The 27463-nt window shown below is 41.7% G+C and overlaps 1 protein-coding gene across 1 annotated transcript; it reads right to left on the reverse strand.

The window, feature by feature from the left end:
* Window positions 1-890: 890 nt before the first annotated feature.
* LOC139283751 (coiled-coil domain-containing protein 60-like) lies at window positions 891-26597 on the reverse strand. Its single transcript, XM_070903781.1, is given in 15 exon segments — window positions 891-1024; window positions 1027-1048; window positions 2333-2516; window positions 2741-2889; window positions 3058-3124; window positions 3126-3207; window positions 4988-5076; window positions 7030-7229; window positions 9620-9725; window positions 11408-11512; window positions 16935-17000; window positions 17002-17073; window positions 22480-22549; window positions 26234-26391; window positions 26578-26597. Coding segments are annotated over 15 exon segments (1524 nt in total).
* Window positions 26598-27463: the final 866 nt, after the last annotated feature.

Consider the following 27463-nt stretch of genomic DNA (forward strand, 5'->3'; position numbering starts at 1 on the left):
TGAACGAGGCAAGTGAGTTAATCTTATCTTATCTAACAGGCAGAGTTAAGGGTCAGCCTCTTGTACTCACAAGGTGGGGTTAAAGGTCACTGTGAATGTTTGGCTGGGTTCAACAGCACAACTGAGTGCCGGTATATTAGATCATAGTTTATTTATTTGTTTGTTGTTTTTAATTATCCCGTTGAATGCTAGAGCTTTAGCAGAAAAACAGAGGTATTTCAAATAGTGGCATGTTATTTAAAGTAAATGTCTGTTTTACTGCTCTATAAAGACAGGCGATACTGTGTGGGACAGTGATTCAACCAAGCCACTTCTGCTTCTGCTGGTCTGAACACTGAGTCAAGGTCTTTCCAGGACAAATGTTCTTGCAAACAGGAAGGGGAGGGATTTACAATGAATTTCACATTTTGTCAACATCTACAGTGGTTTGTTTGAATTAATAAAAGAAGAACTGGGTAGTTAGCATGAGCAGCAATAGCTGCCATGACAGATAACAGATAAAGAAGAGTCCCACATACAGAAACGCAAACGTAGATTCACTGGTTTTACTTCCTGCCTCCCCCTCATTGTGAGTGCTTGTATCTCTGTGTTTATCCCTGCCTGTTCACATGTGATCATGTGCTTATTAGGGTAAAAAGTCTTGGACCTTTAATCTAATTGTTCCTTTTCTTTGGGCAACTTCATTTAACTACGAAATAATAACGATTATGTTTCTTTGTGTGTTATTTGTTGCTTATTGCTGATGCAATGATTTGTCTCAGGTTGACATTTTCTTTGCTGCTGGCTGTGTGAACAGTCAAGTGAACAGCGAACAGGCTAAAATGCAAAATAACTACTCCCACTTATCACTTTTACTCATCATTTACAGCCCTATTGTGTCTGCGTTCTCTTTATCTATTTGTCCATGCTTGTAGCCTTCCTCCAGGTCTTAATGACTGTGGTTCACCTGGTGTTTGAGGGGCACGGTGGTACTGTGGGGGCAGACTGACCCTTGAACGCAGCCAGACATCGTACTCCTCCCTCTCTGGACCTCATGTTCTGTGGCAATCTGGCACAGAAGAACAGAGATGGAGGTACGTTTAAATAGAGACCGACACAAGATGGAAAGAGACAGATGGGAATGTACATTGTTGTAGATGAAAATTAAGAGCATCTCTTTGTTAGCTTTGTAAGAAAACAAAAAAAAAATTGCTGGCAACAAAACCAGATGATACTTTGGTTCCCCAAACACTGACACAACTTTCCCCAAAACACACTCCATATACACATACACCAGCAATCCCAGACATCCCCCAACCCAGCCTGCTGAGCCAGGAGTGGAAACCACAACCAAAAGTCATCTGATTCAGTTCTGAGCTTCAGAGAGGGACACTGCCGCATACTGTTCCCGACCCTCCCCACGGATCCTCCGAATCAGTGAGCCAACTTTACAGTCCTTCGGTGTCATTTATCAGTCGGCTCCCTGTCATTACACCTTCAGCTATCTGCTTTGGAGTCTGGGAAGGATGCATTACCCTCATTTCTGACCGGTAGAGGCGTGTTCAGGGGGTCTGGAGTCTGTTAGTCTTGGAGTGAGGCTCGTACCTAATTGATGGTTTGGTGGGAGTGACTGAGAGTTTACTGTCGGGCTTAAAGTTTGGGGGGAAGATCAGAGGAGTTAAATAAAACCCCACAATCAAATCTCGTATTTGTATACAGACCCTGTGGAAATACATAATTAGAAAATAGCTATGGTGGGAACAAAGTAGAAAATTGTTAATCTGCTGCTGTCCAGCTGCAAAGAATTAGGCATCGCACATTTTGTACTTTTTGAACTGCCTCTGTTCAGATTTACATTGTTACCCAGCTCACGGCACAGAATCACATAAAAAATTTGAATCTTGAACTTGCAAACTACAAAATCCTACTTTTTGCAAACTTGCTACAGTCTTTGAAATCAGCCTTCATGTCCAAATCTGTAAATATAGTTTCGCATTTATAACATGCAGTGTTGTGTTGTCTGTTCCTAGCCTTTGTTATCAATGGAGTAAACTGTAAAAAGTGTAATATTTTCCCACATTTTTACCAAATGACACGGTACAAGGTCTGTCCCCTAACACAGAACTGTTTTCAGACCTCAAAAATCTTCTTCACTATACATTTCTACGAGATGACTTTTTTATTTCTATCAAGGCCTCATTTTTAAATACAATCTTAAATTACTATCTATTATTTTATTATTTCATTTAATTTTCTAAGTGTGGGAGAGAAATTATCATTTGTTGCAGCAATTCATTCAAATGTGTTCCAGTTTCCAGTAGCTAAATGCGGCATCAGGAGGTGTTTTATGTACCTGGATGGCCACGCACAGCTCAGGCAGACAGAGATCCCACAGCTCCAGACCCCCCAGCACCTTCAAGAAGAGCTGAGGTCGAACCCTGAGGGTCTGCTGCTCTGCAAAGCCACTCAGCTTCTCCAGCACCTGGCTCACCGCTCGCTTCCTGCACACCTCCTCAGGCAGGCTGCTCAGCAGAGTGAAATGACCAGCATGGGTGTCAGATCCACTGATAACATCATGCTACAACAAAAAAAGAATATGGTGTTTATTGGTTCTAACGTGCATGTTAACACATATGCATACCACATGTGCATGCAGCGCCACAGATGCGTGCAAACACAAATCTGACCTCTCCTCAGCCCCAATAAACTACCTCATCCCCCCGACTCCACATTCCACACTACGTAATGTCTTCAACAGGCTGCATACCACATATTGTTGCTGTGCATGTTTTTATTGTTGTTGTTTGGAGCCTCTGCCTCTTGGGACATGCAGGTCACATGATGAGGAAGGCCATGGGGTTCGGTCATGAGACTCAGGGGTCGATACCTCTGGAGGCCGCTGTTTAACCTCTTCCCTGCATGGGAAAAGAAAACTGAATGAAAAATAAGGAACTGAAAGAGCCTGTAAGAGCATTGCACATTGTCGTACACCCTGCGCATGGTTTATACTGTAAGTTGCTTTCTTGGCGAGAGATACCACTCTCATGTCTGTGCGGTAAGTATGCAGCTACACCCAACCAGTTTGTCAGACCTGGCTTTGAGCTCCAGGACGTCGACGTAGCTCTGAGCCATCTCCTCAACCCTCAAAGGCAGCTTTCGGCTCCTGCAGCGTGGTGACCTTGTTGTTGCTTAGATGGCTAACGGGGGCTTGGCTAGGACAGCTGGATGTAGGACACACGAGGACAAACAATATTTATTGTTATGTCTATAGATTTATAGTCGTGATCATGCTATACAGTGTGTCTTTTGTTTAATACCTAAAACTCACTGGTTGCTTTGTCTGTATATTCAGGATGTTTGTCTTACTGCACTGCCCTAAAACTGGGGGGGGGGGGGGGGGCTTCATATAAAAAGGGCTGTGACTACACTGGTTAACCAATATGGATGCTTGGAAAAGAAAAAGTTATTCTATTTAAAATGTTAAATGTGATGTAGTACACAGCCATCACTGTTCAAATACATATGGATTGCACTGTATGTATGAATATAAACAGAACATGGTATAGGTATAATATTTTGACAGAAACAATAAACCAGGTCACATACTGTAGGTTTAACAAGTAATAAAAGGTATTTTGTGTCCTTTTCTGACACATGTGAATTATGGGTGTGGAAGTGAGGACGGTTACAACGAGTAAGACTTGTTTAAAGAAGGGACTGTTAAAATAGGGATAGGTCAAATAAAAGTTGCATACATTAAAACTGAGATTGACGCCTGAGATATTTCTCTCAGATACAGAATAAACTCTGGACCCCGTTTCCCAAAAACAATCTTAGTTCCACTGTTAATGCAACGTTAATGCTTTGTTGCTTTTTAGTGGTAGTATTTAGTAAGACTGGTTCTAATGGCGCCATTTGCTGTTAGTAGCAATTAATAAGCAGAACACTTTCACATGTGTTCTAATGATTTAGGTTTTCATTTGACAAGTTTTATGTGAATTTGTGCCCCAAAATATGAATCTGTGGAGGTTAATTGTTACATTTCTTGTGGTGTTTATTATGACTGTTATATGCGGTTATATGTTAACGTACATGTGTTATCTGTGTGTGTGCAATTGGCTGCATAAAGAAAACTTTACGGAATACAACTGAAACGCATATATACATGTACTATAAATATGGTCATATTTTCAAACTACTATTCAAAGTCAAATGTTTCAAACCTTGTTGGCACAAACTCATAATTACTGAAAGCACTACTGGCTCAGAGAGAAAACAGTCGTCTGGCACATGTAATCAGTCACTGAATGGAGGTAATCATGTTGTCCAACCTTTAACAGCCAAGGTAAATATCAGGTAGTAGACAGCACCAATGAAACGTCCCTGATAACATTTTACAACATGCCCCTTTGTCCCCTCAGCCACAACACAATTCCACTGACGCTTTACGGCAAATTCCTGACATAGCCTTTCAGAGCACCGCCTTTAAAACTGTGAATAGGCCAGAGGAGCAATGAAGATGATGGGGACTATATACAGAAACACTAATTGAAGGGCTGTCACCACAGAGTGAGTGAGAAGAGTACAGGTTGAGCTGCCACTGCAGCTTTCTTTTCCCTGCTCTTCTTTTCTTTACACAATCACTCCAGGGTCACATTGCCCTGGCCATGATGGCCTGGACCTTTGTCCTCTTTACGATTAGCTGCTGTTGATCAAGGAAATAAAGCCTTTGCTACTGTTACAGTTATTCTAAGTGTCTAAATCATAAGCCCAGCCCTGAGGAACAGCAGCAGACAGGGGTAGAATTTAGGGATTTATGGCAGTAGGCTGGTAATGATACTGGGTTGTAAATCTTATGCCATGTTTATCTTACAGGCTGCTGAAATATAAGTCATGAGATGGAGGGCTACTGAAATGTAAGTCATGAGATGGAGGGCTGCTGAAATGTAAGTCATGAGATGGAGGGCTGCTGAAACACAAGTCCTTGCAAGATGAACTTTCCTGTCTGCAAAGCGGCTGGTTTGTGGGCTTTAGTGCTCTTTCTTGACTTTCTGGTGAACAACTGGAGATAAAAACACTTTAACTAGACGGCTCCATCTCTCCTCATCTCTTCCATCAGTGAATTTACTCTGTAAATCTCTCTAGCTCTAATTTTCTAATTGTTCGTGATTAAGGTTTTCACAACTGAAGACATTATTTGAAGGAAAGCAGGGTTTCTGGGGCAGGAGTGACCTGGTACACCTGCTGTACCAAGGGTCAATTCACTTTTATGTGTCTCGTTCTTTCCCTGATGACTTGAGATGTGTCTTCCTGTTTGCTTGTTGTAAACAAAACAGATTAGAGTTTGTGCAAATATTATTGAAATGCATTTATTTCCACAAAGTTACAATATGAAGACAAAATGTCTTATTGTCCACATTGTGTTTTTCATATATAATCTCAGAGCTCCCCCTGGTGTTCACATGTCGTTACTACACCATGACGTTGATTGAGAAAAGTTCATCCTAATATGTAATCCCACTGAAGCAGCAGTAGTTTACACATATATGTCACACACTGTGATGACACCATAACTCTTCATGAAGCTTCCCGAGAGTATAAAGCATTCATTAAAATGTTAAACACCAGCCTAAATGATTCAACTTCTCTATGAGCTGTGACAAAATTAATCACAGTGTGGCAAATCAGGGAGATGAGGCGCTTATTAAAATGTATAGCACGATTTCTCATGAGGAATAGCTATAAAAACCTGCAGCCAAAACTGTAATAGCCAATAACTTTTGCAAATTGGCTGGATTTAGATTGAATAAATAGAGTTCTTATTTTAATTATCCCAAATGAATGTGGCGGATTAACTATCTGTACTGCTAAAAAAACTACTGGGGGAGGCATTGAAATGCAAAGATAAACCTCCTAATTATTCAGCGTTTTACAATTCCTTTTTTCATCAAAGAGTTTGAAAAACTACTTATTTTTTTCTCCAAGTAAAGAAGTCGTCTTTCAACTTCATTTACCCGGCAAAACAATGTAGTGTGGGCAGAGCAACACATCTCCAGTGGCCAATTTCTGGATTTGAGACATAACTCCGGGGATTAGCCTGAACAGCAGTTAATTGCTTTAAACCAATGACGCTGAATTAATCCTTTGATTTTTGGACTCCTTTTATGATTAGAGCGAGAGAGCGCAGGAGAGAGGGAGGGGGGAAAGGGGGGAAAAATGTGAGAAAGAGGGAGTAATGGAGAGGAAAAAGAAAAAACAACAACCTGACAATGACTCAGGCGGCGACAGCTAGCTGAACAGTCTTTCATCAGGCGGTAATGATATGAAACCTGTAATCTACAGGAGGGGGGGGTGTTGGGAGAGATCAGATGACTGATTATACTGTGTGCTGAAGCCTGAAGCAGTGCACTCTGGGAAACAGCGCTGGGCATAGGGGGGCTCAGCCCTGGCAGAAACGCTCTGATCATCCAGCTGAGTAGTGTATCGAACAGACCCAACTCCTATTTTGGTTTCCATTTCAGACTCAGCAGGTGGTGGGTAAGTGGGTAAGTAAGTGTGTGTGTGTGTGTGTGTGTGTGTGTCCATGAGGTTGGACCAGGACTTCGGGTGCTATCATGTTTTTTTCTCTGAAGCTGTCTCTATCTCTATCGGCAGGAATAGTGACTTTTTAAGGCTTTGTGATCATTAATTCATGTCAAACAGCCGTTTCTATGACAACTGAGCTCAGTTTTCTGTGAGTATGTGTGTTCACGAAACTCCTTTCTTTCTGCGAACAGTTTCCCATCATCACAGTAGGGGTGTTTGTGTGAGGAGAGCTTGTTTTGGCTGTTTATTTTGTTCTTCTAGGTCCAGTTTATATTTATATTAGGTGCGGGGTTGAGTTGAGGTTAATTGTGCGTTAAAATAAAAGAAGAACATGTGGAAGAACATGCAAACTAAAATTTGATGAGAGACTCATTTTGACAGTTACGTTACGCTTCGAGATGACTTCATCACACAATCCAAAAAACGCTTGTAAAGCTAACATCTTCCAATTTTGACAACTTATACTCTGAGGGAGGCCGGTCTGTCACCTCTGCTGCTCCTGGAGACTCGGCGTCCTCCTCAGCGCCTGGGACCAGAGAGGACACGCTGCCGCCCACAGCGGTGGAGGTGAGGGCCGAGAGGGAGGCCACACTGAAGGAAGACTTCCTGTGGGTGTGGAGGTGAGCAGAGGAGCTGCGAGGGCGCCGGGTGTGAACTCTCCGAGGCTTTTGGAAGGAAAAAGGGGAAGGAGGTAAAAAGGTAGTTTGGTTTGCAAGTGCACATTCATAAAAAGGACAGCGTGTGTTCGGTTTATCACCTAAACACAGAATGCACACACACAGTGGTTACAAGTGCAGCAGACTTCAGACTTTCAACCCATAGAGGTCAGTACAACAAAGCTTTTCTGCAGTAAAAGATGACGAGATGAAGAGAAGCTCTTGTGGAGTTAATTCTTTAATATTAACCTAATAATCTAATCCTAATCTTGAAATGATGGATAATTTTATGTTGTGTTAGATATAATGATTTTATCATATCTAGAGCTTTCTGCTTTGATGCTTTTATGTTTTGTCTAACATGTTCATCAGTTTTCTACTCCTCCTCCTTGTGTCTCTTCTACAGTTCATTTCTAGTGTATTCATCTATCATTTACTTGGGTTAGTTGTTTCCTACATTTCCCATGTTCTCTTTTGAAACCGCCCATGAGAATGGTCATGGACTTGCTGCTGTTAGTCAAAGGTAGACATATGTTGTCTAAACACGGTATAGCTATACCACACCCCTTACTCAAAACATAACAGCTCTAATGGCTGTCTTACATTGTCATCTATTGAGGCTACTGTCCACAGATAAATGAATAGTCTATAACTGTCGATGCTCCAAGCACACAATGGACGCTCTTGGTATCAGTTCTGAGGGACTAACCAGAACCTGGCAGCAACTACTGATGCTTTAGATCTCTGAAAGTTTAGTTTTTTGCATCAAGCTCCATTTCTGCCATGCTAGAAATGTCTCAGTGTGATGTCCAGCCATCTGTGTTTGGCCGGTTATTCATGAGAAAAAAGTAAAGCAGACCAACAAACAAACAAGAAGAGCAGAAATGAATACTGAAATGTTCCTTATAATAGCTGTTTTTAAATGAGAATCTGTTTTCCTTAAAGCCTAAAGCAGAATCTTGAATTTATATCAGCTCCTTGTGGAGACATTTGATCCTCATGAGTGCAGAAATATGCACACACACACACACACACACAGCCAAGCTGACAGGCAGCAGCTTGGCACACACCCATAGGTAGACCCATCTCTCAACTCAGGACGACATATGAGCAACAGAAAGGAGCCAGGCATGTCTCTCCCTCCCCCTTCTCTCCCCTATGCCCTTCCCTCTCTCCCGCCTGTCTGTCAGAGACGACCTGGGCCTTAAGTGTGTGTGACGCTCCCATCAGCCTAATTATCAGGGTGGAAGGAAGCACAACACTTCAGCAACAGCTCTCCAAATGTCCTCTACTGCCACACACTGCCATCCCCTGAGGAGTAAGTGTGTGTGTGTGTGTGTGTGTGTGTGTGTGTGTGTGTGTGTGTGTGTGTGTGTGTGTGTGTGTGAAGATGCTATTTGCTTACTGAGTCAGTCTGTGGGTGTAAGTATGCATGTTTGACTGTTTGAGTAAGTGTGCCTGCGCATCAAGATTTAAGGTTTAGAGTCTATTAAGTGTAGTGCTCAAGCATGAGTGATTAAATGCACCTGACTTATCCTTTTTTCCGTGTGTGTGTGTGTGTGTGTGTGAGTGTGTGTGTGTGTGTGTATGTGTGTGTGCACACCTGTGTTTGTGTGTGTGTGCTGTCCTGTGAATGTAGGCGTCACAGTGCAGGATTTCTCTCTTTCTGCAGAGCGTGGCAGGTAGAGGACTTTGAAAGATAAGTTCTGGGCAAACTCCAACCTTCTGCTGAGATCAGAGTTTGACCAGGACTCAGGGGGACAGATGGAGAAAATAAACAGCCACCCTAAAGGTGTCGGATGGGGTTGAGGTCAAGGCTCTGAGCGGGCCAGTGAAGTTCTGTTGAAAATCATTTCTTTACGGACCTCACTTTGTGCATGGGGGGGAAACTGTCATGATGAAACAGAAAAGGGCCTTCTCCAAACTGTGGCCACCAAGTTGGAGACACACTATCGTAAAAAAGGCTAAATATTTTACTAAAACACCGGGGCACTGAAGTTTTTATCAAACATATTTGGAACTGGGCTGTGGATTTGGTGCTCTAGTGAGTATTTCCAGCAGCAGGCCGGTGTATGTGCGAGTCATGAGCTGCATTGGTCTTTTCATGGGATTTACTGACAGTAAGGAACTACAACTTCTACTTTAATTGGAACTTAACTAGGAAAACAGCCCCTTACCACTATATAATGTAAATACAAATAAAGACTTTGAATTTTTGACTCTTTTGCAATGTTTCGTGTTCTATTTCTGTCTCTGTATTGAACATCTGTCTGTAACCTTGTGTTGTACTGTTGACCAGGTCTCTCTTGAGAATGAGACCCTGTGTCTAAATGAGATTACCTGTTTAAATAAAGGTTAAAGAAACAAACAAAAAAACAAAAACAAATAATTAATAAAACAATAGTAAAATGAAATGAATAGCGAGGGTACCTTATCTGCCATTTGTTCTCAATGGCTCTCTCTTTTTTCAGCGTGTTTATCGTGGTCCTGCCTCAGCCAGGGTCTCTGCAAATGGAAAATAATGGCAGCTGTTGTGATACATTCATCACACCGGTGACCTTCCGCTACTCGCCACTAGTCAAAACCGCCCTTGGAGGCAGAGACAGCTCGAGAGTCCCTCCGGCCATTATCAAAATCATAATTCACCTTATCGTAAAAACCTGAGCAGTGTTTTAGATTGATGCCCAGCATCAGAGCTGCCCGCCTGGTGGAGGGCCCAGCAGAGTCGTAACCTTGTGATAATGTTTCATTTCATCCTCTCCTTGTCTCTCTGTACAGTAATACCTCAGCTGGATCATTTGGCCCATAAAGACTTTCTGGGAAATTGGATTTGAAGCTGAGTGAAGGCCCTGGAGGCTGTAACATGATGACGTTTGGGTACAAAAAAGAATTCTCTTTGTAGCTCTTTTCAGCCCTTTCCTTCCGTTCTTTTCTTTTCTTTTTTTATTCTTCTATCAATTATTCAAAGCTTACAGTGGTGTGCAATAATACTCTTGTACTACATTCTGCAAGGAGCAATTGTGACTGAGCGCGGTACAGTCGCCTTTAAACTTTATGAATTCATCTATTCTCCCAGTCCAGGTCTCCTCTGATGCTTTGAGAGAGAGACCATAATCACAGATCAATAGGAAAAAAAAAGAATAAAAAGAGGGAACCTTAGAAAAAACTGCCTTTGAGGAATTGAAGCAGACTACAGATGCGATGTAACAGCAACTCTGTGGGTTAAACATATGAGCACCACACATCTTTCTCTCCCTTTCCTCACTCTTAACTCCCTGTGGTGGGTCAATATCATCGGAGCTGAAACCTGGAAGGGAGGAAGGGGGGAGGGGGGTGAGCGGGGTGGGTGGGTGGTAGGGGTGGGGGGTATGACGAAGATGGAAGAATGCAATCTCTTCGCTAAGCCTGGACCCCCTCCGGAGCTTTGGACTTTATATTTTATCCAGCACTGTCAGCTCGTGCCTGCGGCCCCTGATCACCGCCACCCTCCATCACTGGCTCTCTACAGTACAGAAGCAACGTCTCTTCAGGTGGCTCGCTTAAAAACTGCGTGGATTTGACAGAAGTTACTCATCGGTCAGCGTGCAGAGGTCAGCGCCATAATGAGCCGATCGCTGATGGATATGTCACTCATGCTGCTGTTCTTTCCTCTGGACTGAGGCTCCAGGCGGTGGAATCACTCTTAAATAGTAAATGACTGGTTAATATATTATGTATGGAGCTTTGTGAGAGTATGAAGACTCCCTGTCATAATCCTAATGCTCAATGTGCTTTTACCTTTTACCATTATCCTGTCAAACGTGAACAGTGTCTAAAATAATCAAAGGATTATTCATTCATAAACATGTAAATTACACAGGTCAGGTTTTAACAAATACCCACAATATATACAACAAATACTAAAAAGCATCAGTACCGAGAAATCATGAAACTCGATATCTGTTTCACAGCAGGTGCATTGAGAGCCTTTTCCACCAGCGTTGATTCAAAAAAAGTTTCATTTTATTTGAGCAGTTGGAGCAAATCAGTCTGAGTTCTGAACAGGAGGGTGGGCTGATTTGCTGTATTTTTAGATAGAAATGTTGCCTTTGGCAGCTTTAAAAGGCAACTTCGCATTCATGCATTTGCTTTAACTGACCACTGATTAGTCGTGTGTGGTAAGAACCTTTGACCCCAGAATAACTTACTTGGGGTCCCAGCAGGCGGTGAGGGGGCCGACTCTGCCGGAGCAATCCAGAGTCAAGGCCTCCAGCAGCCAATTCAGACAGCAGAGCTGGCAGTAGATGACCTTCCTGCAACAGCACACAAAGACATGAACTTCAACGTATATCTGAGATTTGTCTATCCAAAAGAATCCATCAATATGCTTTTATTATGATACTTACAAATCCACGAGATACAGCAAGCAAAAATCTTCCTACACGGATTTCCACATTAAAATTCCACATTTTTACTATCCCACTTAGATTAAGGGCAAAAGTTTAATTTTTCTACTACTTCATCTGCCTCTCAAAAAAAGCCCTTTCTTAGCTTCTAACATGTATGTATTAAACACGTTCCTTTTCAGAATAAACAGGACTATCTGAAAATAAAGAAACATTTGAAGTGAATAGTTGCATTCGTGACTTGTGATGGATTATAAACATGTAGAATTCAGGTTCAGCAGGAAAAAAAAAATCCGTGACAAAGTGCATTCAAGTAATTCACTTTTGCTTTTATTTGACAGACAGGGAGACAGGAAACATGGGAAGAGAGGGGGATATGACATGCGACAGAGATCCGCAGCTAGGAATCAAATGGTGGACATTGCACCTTCAAAGTAACTTTTACTAAACTGTAACCCCAGTTAAACCATGTCACTAAACTGTCTGGCTTCAAGGGGTCAAAGGTCAACATGTAGAATGTGAATTATTAAGCATCATAAACAATAAATAACACAGGCAAGTCCTAACTGAATGTATTACAGCGTATCCCCCCGTCTTTAGGAGAGTGGGACACATGATGCACACACTTTGTTTGCAGGGGTTCATGCATAAGCTTCACCTAATGCTCACTGTTTAAGTGAGTGGGACTAAGAATACATCACTGTACTGAATGATGATTTGTCCCCACACTATGTTTGAGAGTGTTATGTTCTCTTGGTTGCACTGAGCGTCTCAAGAGCACCGTAGCAGAAATTCTTAGTGGGGAGCATTTGACTTTACTATCTCATACAAAATGTAAAAAATATTTATTTCTACTGATTTTGAAATGTTCGTTTGTACTGATGGGTTCAATGTCTAACTTGTGTCCCAGAATCGTAATGCTGCATTGTGCTCGAGTCTGAGAAGAGCTCATTTAGGTTTGAGGGCATCACAAATTCATCTGGAGGCTTCATGATTCATGTTAGTAGCTAAAGGATAAATATAACATTAGTGGATTTAAGTTTCATAGCAGTATGTTGTACAGTGAAAACTAATATTTTAACACTGAAATTCTGTTAGTTTTGAGGAACTTTATCTTTGAAGCCATATATAGAGACGCATATGACTATTATTTTTCTTTTATGACATTATTGTAACCGCATCGTTGCCTGCCTGATTCCTTATGGTCATAGTGTCTTGTATGCTGGTTGTGTGTTTGGTCTGACTGTAAGTTACACAGACCTTTTACATTGTATGGTCCTTTTAAGTGCTCTGCATCAACAGCACCACTAAAAAAGTTTTTAAGGTGTTTCTGATTTTGTGAAACGTTAAGCAGCACAGCATTAAATAACGGTGGAGTGCCCCCTCCCATGGCCACTGTAAAACCAATCATACTGAACACCCTTCATCTCAAGTCAAGTCTTTTGTTGTAGGTAAAACAAGAGGATGAAAACATCGACACAAGAGGCATAACTCTTCAATACAAGAGCTGCTGTAGTGGGAACAAATGCAAAACATGCCATCTCTCTAAAAGCTTGGTTACAGTGTCACCTGCAGTCAAGCGGTGCCGTACGTCACCCTAACACTTACACGCTTTGAGGCTTTATGACCACATCCATTTCCATGATCTCTCCTAACACATCAAACACAATATGAATTCTGCCTCCTTTTCTGCCTCGCTCCCCTCCGCACACAAATGTTGCTGCCCCGGGTCGCTCCAAGCTCTTTTCATTATCGACCAGGCCATTTGTCTGCCAGGCAGATAGTGTGCTAGATTAGGATCTGTCAGATGTCAGGTAACCGCCTTCGAACATGGTTGTTATTTTCCAGAGGACTGGCTAGAAAACAAGCCTGTATTCTGGCAGTGGCAATAATGATTATTACTACATTATTATTACAGCATTTACTATCAGTACAGAAGTTATTACTAAATACACATAATAAATAACACACTTTAATACACTATAGTTTTGTTTTTGTCCAACGGCACAGTAATTCATAGTCATAGTCATTCGAGTCCTTTGTTGTAAAAAATGTGAAAAGTGAATCTCTTCTGTTCGTAAATGTCACTTAAATTAGGTCTTATTCGTTCTTCACTTGACTTGAGACTTGATTTGAAAGTAAAATCTGAGAACGATAAAAAAAAAAAAAAGATAAAAAACACTGCTTTGAAAGGAAAAGTCTAAATGCTGCCTTGTTTCAATGGTCAGCATTTAGAAACCTGAAAGACATTTTTGTAAGGATTTCTGACTTCACCTCGACCTGCTCTGCTTCATGATGTGCTGGAAATCATTTAAAATGTTAATGCATCATTTACGCATGCTCATTAGGGTTTTGAATTGTTTCTAAATATGAACAGCCTGTCTAAATGAAAGATATTCTGCTGAGTGAATTTAGAATTTTATAATGTTTGTTGTTTGTTTGTGTTGTTTATAATTTCGTGAGTAGTTGCAGGTTTGAAAATAATTAAATACAGATGGGGGAGAAATTAAAGATAAAACCTGAACAATAGAGTGGAGAAACATATCAAATGCAGATGTTTCCGTGCACCAGGGCTCACTCAATGGTTTGCTGAGTATGAAAACGACATGAACGATGTGGCTATGTTGGCTATGAAGCTCATGTGATATGATCGAAAGCTACTAAACAGCTACTAAATGGACTTTGTGGTGAGATTGTTTTCTGAACTACTGTTTCCAAGATCAACAATGAACTTTGAACCTCAGAATATATTAACTATTGATACACATGTACAAATCATTCACAGGTGGCTAACTTATGTGTTAACTACTGACGACACACCAGGATATATGTGCGTTTACAACGTTACACTGTGTTATCATGCATTCATTAACTGCTTACACACCACTTAAAGGTGCTACTTACACGTGCTAGCCTGGTTCCAGACCTCTACTTTTCTGCTCACATTTTGTATTTCTTGATGATGAAAATGTATAATTAAGCGACGGATATTAGTCAAATATTACACATACATATAATACATATATAAATATGTGGGTAAAATAAGTGTTAACGGAGTGCAAACATATCTATGCAAACAGGTGTCTCCTGGGTCGAAAGCTAAAATGTTCCTGCTTTGCCATTTAATCATTTTCAACCACATTGTACTTGTCACAACATAATGTGTATTATAATGTAATTTGACTTTTGTTCAGAAGCTAGAACTTGTGGATTGTAAGCAGCATTGCCAACAAATCCTCTATACAAGATCAAAGCGGTGCATAACACTTGCAAAGCAGGAGCCACTAAATGTTGCTTCTGTGAATCAGAGTTCGGTGTGTGTTTATTATCAGACAACACCTGAGTTTCTAACAAGGCAGATTTGTCAGAGAAAACTTTTTCTGACACGTTTTTCAGAAAGGTTAGCTCCGGTTCACGCGGCATCAAAGGAGCCAGCCGTATGAAAGAAATACAAAATGAAAGCATCAGTGAGTATCTCTCACTGTCAGATGTTTTGCATTAAATATTCAGCCATGTGCCTGTTTGCTTTTCTTTGTTTGATGTTTGCTGAGGTGTAGTAACACATCTGTTTGACACGAGTCAAACGGATGAACACTGACTGGCAGAAGAGGGTGGAATAAGTGCAGCGATTCCTTAAAATCAAATGCTTTTCAAACATCTCAACTTTTCTTTATTGTGGTGTGGTGATTCTTTTGACATATACATTAAAACTTGTGTCCTTATTCAAACAAGGAGTGAACAGTTTATGATAATAGGAGCAAATATTCAGATGTTATACCTAACTACGCTAACTGATCTAAATAAGAGGTGCTAACTGATCTTCTTAGCTCTGACGTTTAAATTAGTCTTTATTTTATGTGTTATTTCAATTCATTTTGAAGGTCAAAGCCTTGAACTTTCTTATCTACCTACCTTGAAGACCTTCCTGACCTTTTTCTACCTACAAACTAGGTTTAACATATAGTGACATACAGCACAAGATTGTATGAGCACTGAATATCTGCAGGTGATATACTGAAAATGACAGGCTGAAGCATAAAGCAAAGCAGCTGCGTTTCCAACGTCTCTTTTGCTGGAAGTAAGGAGCATGCTGCTGCTTCCTAGCTGCTCAGGTGGAGTGTGCAGAGTGGGTTTTGCACCAACTCCATCTCCATCTGGTAACACAGAGGCGGTTCGGTAGAACAATGTTATTCAAAGTAAGAGAACCGCTGTCATGGTATGTGAATGCATCGTGCACCAACCAAGGGACAGCTCAGCCTCTCTGGGGACTGTGTGGCCTAAAGAGTCTGCACTGTAATTCCCCCTAAAACATCAACCAAGCACAGATCTTGGACAGCTTGAATACCATATACGGCTCGTTTAAAGGCCACCATCTTGAATATCGTTGAAGGAATAGGCGGTACAGCAGATATTAGCCTTACCTGGGTTTACCTCACCTGAACGCAGCAGGGTTACAGTGCTTTAGGGTTTGGGTTATGAGGCCATATGAGGATGAGGATGATGCAATTGATGTGATTAGCAGTGATTTTTAGGCAGAGTAGTAACATTGATTAAGAATGACCTCAATTAGCTCTGTTTGAGAGTTCAGTATGGATGTTTTGACAGCTGATGTTGATACTAATGGTTTAAATTTGAACTAGGCTGCAAATATTTTGTGCAAATGTTTATTATCTTAATCTGACAATTTCCATACAAGATGTTACGATTCATTCTGTGTCGACAGAACGAAAACTAAATATTTAGGCCATCAAGTGACTCTACAAGTCTCCAGTGAAATTGGAGTTGTGTTTCTGGCCACCTGAAGAATGTGACTCTCCTGTTAGCTTTGTCTCCACCAACTCCTGAGGGAAATGTCTGGCTCTGTAGCTCCTAAATGCTCCACTATGTTTACTAGTCGATAACCTTCTGTCTGCCGAGCTGGGCAGGTAGCGTACATTGGGTTGATCAGAGTCTTTTTGCTAAAAACAGCTGCTTGCTGCTGTTGGAAACTGGGTTGGTGGGAGCTGAGAGGGTGAAGTAAAGTTTAGGGCTGTAAAACCAAAACCAGAACAGCCTGTAGAGCTGAGGGGAACAGCAGAGTCGGGTGATCATGTTGTGTGTGTTTATCATCGTCATTGGATGCATTGTTAATATAAAAACACAGAAGAGTAGTATAAAAAGTGTAAAAGTGAAGACCATAGTTAGAACCCTCGTTTTGGTTTAAAGCAAACTAAGCTTCTACAGTTTACGTTATACAATAAACAAGCCTTGCATCCAAGCTGATAAGCTATGCCAGAGAGAGACACTGCAAGAAGAAATGAAACTGAGCTGATGTGAGTTGTTGCCTCACCCCTCTGAATCGCTGTCTGAGTCAGAGTAGAAGCTGGGGGGTCATGGCTCTGTTCTCAGCTGCCCCTTCCTCCTCCTGCTCCTCTTTCTGCAGGAGGCGGAAGCAGCTCTGGCCCTGCTTAATTGCTGATGCCAAACGCCTGCAAAGCAGTGACACAAGCGGGAGTCATAAATACAGCATGCTTTAATAATGATATATGTTCACTTTCCAACAACCCAAATGAGAGAAAAAAACAAAAATGCACATAAACCACAAATGTCAAGGCTGCACATTAATCTCCTGTCTTTGTCAGAGACATACAAAAACCATCAAAGCCGATGAATTACAGTCAAAAGTGCTCGCGTGTCATTACAATAATCCCTCACAACACTGCATGCACACATACACACACACACAAGCACACTGTAAATCATCCAAATCAGAGCACACCACAGCAGCAGGCAGGCACAAATGACAGCTAACTAGAGCATTATGGGAGAAACGTGTTACGTCTGGCCAGATTAATGACTTAATTATGGCGGTTTAGCTTCCAACCATAACCTTTCCTCAAACACTGTTTGCTTGTTTTTCTCACACTGCACGCATAATTACCTTTGCATTAATGCTGTGGTGGAAAATTAAAAGACGCACGCACAGAAGCAACTGTCGAGGTGACTTTGCCAGAAGACCAGCCGCGGTAGCACACCTCTGTGTTTCTTAATCATTTCACATGAGTAGTTTGAAAAACAGCAGGTCAAAGTGCAGGCTCCTACCAAGCTTGTTATGGTGAGCTGAAATGAAGAGTCAAGGTGGCGCACACTGTGTCGGCTGTATGATCCTGGGATAGAAAGAAATATTACAGGGCCGTATGTGCTTCAAAATGAAATGAAGGCTGTGGGTCAGCTTATATGAATGTTGTTGTTGTTGTTGTTGTTGCGTTGGAAGCTCAGCCGTCATCGAAGTTTCAATCTGACTGTGACTCAGAGATAAGAAGTCACGTCACGTCGCACCACAAAAGCAATATCTAGAGAATAATGTATATTAAGGTTGGGCAACAATTCAATATTATTGTTTATATAGTGTCAGTGGGTTGTGTCGAGATGATATGAACAAAGTGGTAATATTCTGCCGTCCAAACGAATGATTTCAAGCTAACGGTAATCTGAAAACTAACAACAGGAGTCATGTAAAGGCGTTATGTGATGAATGGGTCCCTGCTTTGTTTGTACATGAGGACACATGTATTTGTGCTACACACGCCTGACGACGGTTTCATGCTGTTCCACTGATCGAAGGTTGGTGGCACTAATGAGCCAAGAAACGAAGAAAAAAAGACAGCTAGTTGGCAGAAGTGGATGTAAACCATGGATGTACAAAGAGAGCTGGATAGGGCGCCACCAGTGGCCACTTGCAGTACTGCAACATAAAAACACAAACCCTTTTTCCTCACAGACCACCATTATAAAAGAGACGTCTGTGAAACTTTTGACAGCTTGAACTGCAAACAGGTCAATCATTACTCTTTGTATTATGCATTTCTAATTCATGAAGGTTTTATATTTGTTAAATTTTCCCAGAGCCTAGAAAAGCGGGAGACACACTAATGTGCATGTGCAGTGGGCCACACAACGCGAACAAGCCTCTAATGTGCATGCCTTCAACAGGCTCGACCGGAGAGGGACCCTAGTGTTCATGTGCCCAGTGAGCAACTTACTTTGGAATGAATGGGGTAACATCATGGAGCCCAGTATCCAGTTCTCTTAATGAAACCATGATGTAAATGATGCAGGTTCCAACATGCTCAAAATATCAGTTTTGCAAATGTTTTACGAGGAGGGAAATGCATTCATTAGGTTTGTTAGGATTCATTTGGCTAACCCAGTCGTCCAGAGCGACTTACAGTGAATGTAACAAGAAGCAGCTACAATTTTCTGATTATAAACATGACAAGAAACCAACGAGAAGAAGAGTGAGGGTCAGAGCCACAGTGGCCTTACAATAGTCTCGTGACCTTTACTTTCCAGGCGAGCTAGATTTTTTTTGCAAGGGTGAAAGCTGACAAGCAAAGGCACAAACCCTTGCATATGTTCCAACCCTCTGCTGCTCCAGTTCTTATTTGTTATCTAGTGAGCAGCTGGCTGGTAATATTTTGCCCACAAGTGGAGCCAAGCACTCCAGCCTAGGAGGGGGGCACCGAGCACTTGTGTTCCAGCATGCTAATTTGGCTCAGTTTGGTGATACAACGAGTGCACCAGTTTAGCTCGGAGGCATGTCTGTTCTATTTGCATACCACCACACCCTTGATATTACTTATTAATCTTCAGATGTGACATCTAAGTCCAAAATGCAGCAGTCTTAATTAAAGTGCGTTTCTATCAGCATCGCTAATGACTCGTAGCTTCAAATGTGCAAAAAAAGTTTTTCCCTGGAGTAGCTGCCGGCTGCCAAGAGCGTGGGAGGTGGCTCAGTGACCTTGCATCAGACGTGACTAATTTCGTTAGCTCTTTGTGCTAAAGTGACTCTTTCACTTCAGTTCAGCTAATGTTTTTCATATTAATGGATTAATATCTTTTAACTGGCAGGCAAGTGGGTGTCTTTATGCGTGTTGCTTGATGCACAACACGTACAAATGTTTGTGACAACAGCAGCGGTTGTGCCTGAGTGTAACATGAAAGCTGAACAATAATATGCTGAAGGGAAGAAACAGACAGAAGAAAGCTGCCAACAATGACAGGCTGCAGTATTTGGTGTGACAAGAAAATAAAAGGCATTGAGAAGAAGCAATGTATCATCAATATGTAAACACACAATGAAACTTTTGTGTCTGAAAGTCAAGAAGCTCTGAAGTGAAACTCCATTATGTCTTTTCCCATCGCCACTGTCCTTCCAGTCAATAACAAGTTATTTTTCTTTGTGAGAGTGAATCATGACCACAAATCAGAAACTGGCTTGAAAAGCTCATTAAAGATGACAATGCTTGGAAGGAGGACTTGATAGGTGGTTAAAAATTGATTGCAATGTAAAAGATTTAGACATTTGCGCACAGGAGGAGCGTGGTGGTGGTGGCAGAAGGGGACAGTTTTTAACAGATCAGATCATGGGAGCCACCGGGTGGCAGCTTGTTGCCAGGCAACAAAAGAGATAGGGATCGTGGTAGGTGAGGAATCTTTACAGTGTATTAGACCAACTAAGATGTTGTGACTCTATTCTGAATCTACTCATCGGCTCTACTCTCACATCATCAAAAATTCCTATATGTGAATTTTTAATGCGCAGGTTATGAGCCATTAGCGTGGCGAATTTGTTTGACTTTGATACACAAGCCTCTGCATTGTGACGTAAACGAGTTCAAACAAATGTCATAATTAAATCCTTGTTAAAAATATAGCAGAAGAATGTGACTTGCAAAGTATTATCTGTCAGCTACAGCGTGATGAGAAGCAGGGCTCGCAGTAGTGTTGACAAGACAGCGTGGGATGTTTCATGTCAACATCGCCAGAGACAAATGGCAGACCGCGACAACACAAGCTGGCGCAGTCGTAAATGACAGAGTACCACAGGCAAGGGTAACAGCCAAACACTCTGATTAGGCTTTGTAGTGTCTACCGAGACAAAACAGGAAGGAAGCAGCAGGAAATACGAAACCAAACTGGACTCTCATGCATCTACACACCAGATAATTTCATGCAGCAACACAGTTTGCCTCCAAGAGAGTGACTACATGCTCAGGGTATATAAAATATAAAAAATACAACATAGTTAAAGTTAAACAAATGTACACACGATGTGAATAACATGACGGTTGTGATGCAGGGACCAATGAAATTCAAGTGAATATATATTTAAATTTGTGTCCTATTTTCCACCTCATCTTTAAATGGAAGAAAAATACACAATTATTACAGCTGTGTCTGTGTTTTTGGGATTAACTAAATCATGTGACAAATCCCTGTCCTACAGAGGAGGATTAGGGCCATTGGAAATACATTATTTGACATTATGTAATATTATCATCCCATTTTTCTGATATTTTGGTGCTTTTATCTGAGAAGTGTTTTCTCAGTTCCGACTTTAATCAAAGAACTTTTTTTTTTACATGGCACTCCTCCTCCATACTCTCCTCTTAAGAAATTATTTTTACTTGTCCAGATACATTATTTTCTATATCAAGATGTCCTGAAGCATTATTGCACTTAGCGTATGCATACCATGGCCGCTCAGAAAAAGGGAAAAGCTGCATTCAAATCATCCAATTTTCAAAACTTCGTTTGCAGTCAGTTTAACATCATAGTTATGTAAGTATTGTTACTATGGTTCCAAAGAGTTAAATATACCCTGTTAACTGTTGACTTTAATATGTTTTAGCAGTCCTGATTGATTGAATGACCTGCCAGCCAATCAACAATAAATATCTTCTGTCTTACAAAACTGACCCAACAGCACACCTTTGATTATTTTAATAGAGCAAAGTGATGCACTTGCATATGGTTTGTATGAACTATATAGCTGTATGAAAATGATCTTACATATACAGTCGGCTGTTAGAGAGAGACTGTTGTGTCCGAGTATGAAGCTGCCACCACCCAATGGAAGTGAATAGAATAACTATTTCTTGACTGCTTCCTGTCTTCATGCTAAATTAGGCTAATAGCCTCCTGGCTCTAGCTTCATACTTAACAGGCAGACATTAGAGTGGTATCAATCTTTTAGTCTCACTCACAGCAAGAAAAGAAAAACATATTTCCCAAAATGTCCATTATTATTCTAACTAATAACTATTCCTACCCTTTCGTGTGACTACTGTGGTGAGAGGTGATAACGGTGATAATGAGATGGTTCATATTTCCATTAAGACATCCATTATGAACAGACCACTACATGTCAGATGTTTCCACCTAACTGCCCGAGCTGAAAAACAAAACCAGATTAAGTCTAAGAGGTTTGCTCTGGCCAGAGAAGCAGTGAGATGTATGAGCTTTCGACATGTGAGCTGACAGAGAATGGGCTGCCATTTGGCCTAAAAGGCATCACAGCCCCAAATCATTACTACTGTATTCACTTGCAGGGATAAACAGCCACAATTCATCTGGGGGTTAGTTTCTCCTGTGAAAATGGCAACCTTTCCCCATAACACCTGTATGAATAATTCAACACTCTGGGCTCTATCAGAGGCTGTCAGAAATGTCAGCCGGTTGGAAGTACCCTTGGCTGCCCCCAGAGGATGTTGTCTCTACACCCTGTGGGGGGGTTAGGGGGTTGCACACACAGTCACAGCACACACACACACACACACACACACACACTGGACCAAATGCCACAGCTTTTTCAGTGCCAGGACTCCACTGCCTCCAGGACACAGAAGCAATGAAAGCTGAGCATACCTGCAGTGAGCAGACTGTTGCAGTTTTCCCTTTTTTCATGAGCTATGTTATTGTTAAATTTGACTTTTTCCAAACATAAATGCTACTGCAGTCCTCATCTGTTTCAGGGGAAATGGCACATAAACACCACATATTTATATCAACAGAAGGTTGATTTTTGTAACACCCATAGATGTTCCTCTCACCTGGCGTGGCCCAGATGCCTCCTCAGGGAGATGATATCCGCTCTTTTTCTTCCAGCCAGGATACGACAAACTCTGAAAAAAAGAAAGTGCATAAGAACAAAGACATGAAAACAAAAGGACAAGAAGCTATTATCTTTTTGTCTTCTAAGTCGCTTTGGAGCTCAGAGCACTTCTTCACCCATGAAAGACTCTGCTGCATCCCCATGTGACCTCTGCAGAGTCAGATTGGGCAGCAGGCCAAGAGTAAAAATTGTGTCTCTAATAGGACATCACTTATGGAAATGACAGATAATCAGGCAATTAATCTTTATATAATTAACTGCATAGAGTAAAAAAAATCCTTATGCAAGATAAACTGATGTTTTCTACAGTATAAATTAGATAACAGGGCGCGAGAGGAGAATAAATGTGGGCTTAACGATTAACAGTCACACCTTCCTTCCTGCTGTGGAATCTGGAGGGATGCTGTTAATCTACTGGACTATCTTTGGTGGGTCATCCAAGAGACAGAGGGGCATTAGCTTGGACTGGATATTCATGAGTATTTTTAATCTTCAGAGTTTTCATTTTCTAAAAAAAAACACATTAAATCCAAGGGATAACGTGTCCTTAAAATCTATATTACATCAGTATGAACTCAAACAAAAATAAATATCCATATCAAAATGCTAAAATACAACAACTGACAGTTCACTAAAGCCCTCCCCCAAAAAGTGATTGTCCAGTCATAGCTGAGCAACATTAAGGATGCACAGCAGGTCTGTCCAGTGTCCAGTGTTACTCAGCATTTCTTTTCATCTAATAACGCCTTTCCACAATTAAAAACACAAGAGCAAGAGTGTAAGGAAAAGATTGTAGTGTGTTGATCTGCTCTAACGTAAGCTGCAATTGTTAGCATCTCCTGCTAACTAGCTTACTACCTAAAATGAGCAGTACTTCTAAGGTCAAGGAACATGTTATTAACTAGGTTACATTAGGTTGTGGAGTTACAGCATACATTAAAGAAAAGCCCTGTTTGCACACCGACTGTGTATTATTTCCCCACTGTGTCGGAGGTAGTCCCTGATGCTCTCAGACTTTACCTTTACCGGCTCTGTCCTGATCTTGGGTTTGGGGAAGCTTACTCCAGCAAACCCAGCCAACGTTACCTAAGATAGGGTAACGCTTGCCAAACACATCGGTGAGTCCTCATGCTAAAAGCCTTTTATCTTGTCACTCTGATGTAAAAAAAAAAAACATACTGTTGGAGAATACGAACAAGTGTGTAAGCTAAGCAGCCAAACATGTTCGAACTTCTCAAACTTGTAATACGAGGACTAACTCTACAGCTGTTCCTTATTTCTAGGTCTTCTACATGGATCATCAACTGGTGAGGGTGCTAACTTTTTGGCATGCAGCTTTAGCCTCAGTCTTTCAGCACAGTATCATGTATGTAGCCATCAAGTGCATATTTAAGAGACTGTCAGCCGGAAAAAGTCAGCAAAAGATAAATTAAATGATGCACAAGACATCTAGAATATTTCCATGTAATGATGGTGCAGCCATGAAAACACGGAGTCTTGGGTTTGAAGATATTGCTCAGTGTAAATATACACTCTTCAATGAAGACTTGGAACACACTGATACAGAATATATCTGAAACTGGCAGACAGGGTGATTTTTCCAACCGTAAAGCTGGGGAAAAAGGGGAAAACTGTATGTAAAGGTTTAAATAAAACTGAGTTCCAGAGACTATGCTGAAGCATTGGTGGTTAACGCAGTTAAAAATGCTACTCCCTTAAATGTCATGACTTTTTTAGATTAATGGCAAAGCTACAGATGAACTGGACAAGGACCAAGTCTTCAAGCTGCAACACCTTAATGACAAGAGAAGGTGCCCGAGAGCATGGAAAAACCACGGCCGTCATATTTCACTGCGAGGCCTCTCCCTGAGCAGTTCTGCCCCTGCTCCGCCCCACCGTCTCTCTTCATCTTCCTCCTCACCCTCCTTCTCCTCATCATCCCCTTGTCCCCACACGCTTCAGCTGATGGATGAGCTCATTTGCTGCAAATTTCTTTCGAGTCAAACCGGGACACTGTTGTTGCCTTTCTGCTACTCCAGTGGACACAGAGAATAGAGACCTCAGCATATGAGTACTGTATGTGCACACATGCACGCACACAGAAAATGCATGTCCCAGTGCATAAGTGTAATGGAAAAACTCCTTTTGGCAATGGTCTGTGAAGTGGTCTCGGCCTGTGCATTTCCACCAACACCCGGGAGTAACACACACACACACCGAACAGTGTTGTTAGTATTGCATTTGTCTTAACAGCACCACAGAGAGCTGAATCAAAAGCATTGTAAAGGCAATAACATAGAGCAGGAAACTGCCGAAGATGAGATTGCCTTGTTTTCCCTCCTTGGTGATTTACAGTGTATGTGGGACTGTTCATGTTCACTGTAGTCATAGAGACAATGGATTGGCACACAGGCACGGCTAAACCAATTCAGCGAATGAATTTCTTCGACCAATAGGGCCGTTTAATGTTAAATCGGGATTCAAGCATCATTCTGTATTATTTCTGACTCAATGCTGGCTGCAATAACTTGTAAAACGGCTTTCTAAAAAATATATTTCCATAGATAAACCACTCCATTCTGATGTGTCAGTTCTGATACGTGCTACGTCTCTCTATTCGCCGGCCAGCCTGCCTGCCTCAGCGACTGAGCCAGCCTCACAGTAACTATGATGAATGCAGTGTCCACAGGGACAAACCAGCCATTTGACACTTCATCCCCCTTGATGCATTAGCTGCTAATATCCCGTGGATCCGTGGCGGGCTGTTTGACGCCTTATGATTCGCTGTGACTGGCCTCTGCTGAGCCCTCCCCTGAGCATAGGTGACTGTAATCATCTTACAAATGGCAATGTCTTACTTCAAATGCATTTGTTAGCGGGAACAGGCTTTGGGGGATCAGACACAACATCTGCGTTACTGATTAGGAGAAGTGACTCTGCAGAGCCCACTGGGCCATCAAAACCATCTCTGAAGATCCTCTCTAACTCATATTGCACTGAGGGCGTTTAAAGTAAACTGGGTCATGGGCCCATCCTTTGACTGCAAGTCCGAAATGTGTTTTCATCGGGGCTAGAAAATGTGATATTTGACACACTTGATGTGCTTGAGTGCGGGTCAGTGTCCATTAACAGTATATGAAGTGACCGGTCTTGGGACTGCTCTGTGTAGCCGGGGGGGGGGGGGGGGGGGCAGGGAGGGCAGCTGGGGTTACTGATGAATGAGAGATAGGCGCCCTGCCATGAAGCGAAAGGGATGACACACACATACACAGAAAGATATGAAAATATCACTTGAGAAGGGCATTAGCAGTTCAAGGGAGGAAAAGCAGGAGGGACCATGAAGACTTTCTGATCTAACAGCTGCCAGATGGGATGGGATGAATCAGAAATGAGAAGAAGAAAAAAAAAAAAAGATAGCAGGGAGAGAAAGAGAGAATTCCTTCAAATGAGCCGTTTTCTAAATTTTGAGTGAGATGAATAAACTGCAAGCATCTTTGAAGTTAATCCTGATTCAAGACATCAAAATGATTTGGTGATGATGTGTTTACAGGGGGTGGGGGGGTGGGGAGTCTGAGAGAAGATATTCTAAAGTCTCTCGTCCTCCTTTATACACACAAAGACAAACAAAACAAACTGTATTGAAGTTGACTGACGTGCAGCACAAGTATGCAAGGCTAGTAATTCTCCAATACCTTCTCCAGGATCACTGGTTTGGTTTCCAGATGTGAGGGCCTGTCTGGGCGTTGTACTTGCTCTCCAGGGCGCTTCCAGGCAGCCCTGCCGGCTCAGCTGCAGCCCGCGGCGGTCACGATTCTCCCGGACCTCCAGTACTCCTCCGCACACGAAGTTTCTGGTCACAAAACAACGACGCGGATCCAGCGTGGAAATGTCGATTAATCATGATAAGTCTGCAAGTTACGAAGTGGACTGAAGTTGTACAGAAAACAGTGGCATATCACTGGAGTGAGTAAACGGAGTTAAAGAGTTAAACAATTTCTGCCAAGTCACCAAACTCCGCGATCCATGCGTCTTTGACCTGCGACCTCCGTTTCCCATGGCAACGGTAAATGAAGCTCAGCCCGGAAGGAAGTCAAAATAAAATGTCCAGAAGTATGTGGACACTGCTATACACCTTTGTGTTTTACAATGTGAAGAGCTGAATCAGCCGAAATGTGGCGGCCCTATTTAGCTTTTAACATTTGAGGCCGTTGTTTGGTTAGTTTATAATAAATGAAAGCTCGTGGTTGCTAACTCGAGAACCAATTATAAGCAGATTGTGATTTTAACCACTTTATTATGAGAGATTCTAACAGGTGGATGAAAGTCTGATTGATGATTACAGAGGCATAGTAGCATCATGACACACCAAATGCCTATTTATATCGCAAACTACACATACAAAGGTTGTAATGTCCTAATTGTATGCTTTAGTTTAGGCTGGTCATTTCATGATGGCTAATTTAAACAATTGCCAGTCTTCAGAGGCTGCGAGGGGAGAACAATATCTTTCAGCTTTTAATTACTTTACAATTTAATACATTTAAGTTCAGTATGTGATTTAAAGATGGCTTAACCACACCAAATCCCATTCCACTTGGGTCAAAGCACAACCTCAAGATGGCAGCTACAGAACTCTCCGGCTTTAGCAGGAGTTTAGCTAGCTAGATTTTTATTCCACGTCATTGGATTTAGCTGCTGCTTCATTTCTTATGTGGAAGAACTGACTGAATTACCAAGACGTCAGTTCATCAAAATGGACATGTTTCAATGACATATAGCAGTTAGGGAAAAATAAATAAGTACATTTAATATTAGCTTTAGCTAAGGCTAGCTGCAGCTGTCTCACCTGCTAGCTTGCGCTTGATATATGCTAGCTCGCTTGCTTTAGGAGTCTAGTTAGCTGCCTCTCTGTGACAGTACAA

This window comes from Enoplosus armatus, chromosome 4 (genome assembly GCF_043641665.1).
Source record: "Enoplosus armatus isolate fEnoArm2 chromosome 4, fEnoArm2.hap1, whole genome shotgun sequence".
NCBI classification, from domain to species: domain Eukaryota; kingdom Metazoa; phylum Chordata; class Actinopteri; order Centrarchiformes; family Enoplosidae; genus Enoplosus; species Enoplosus armatus.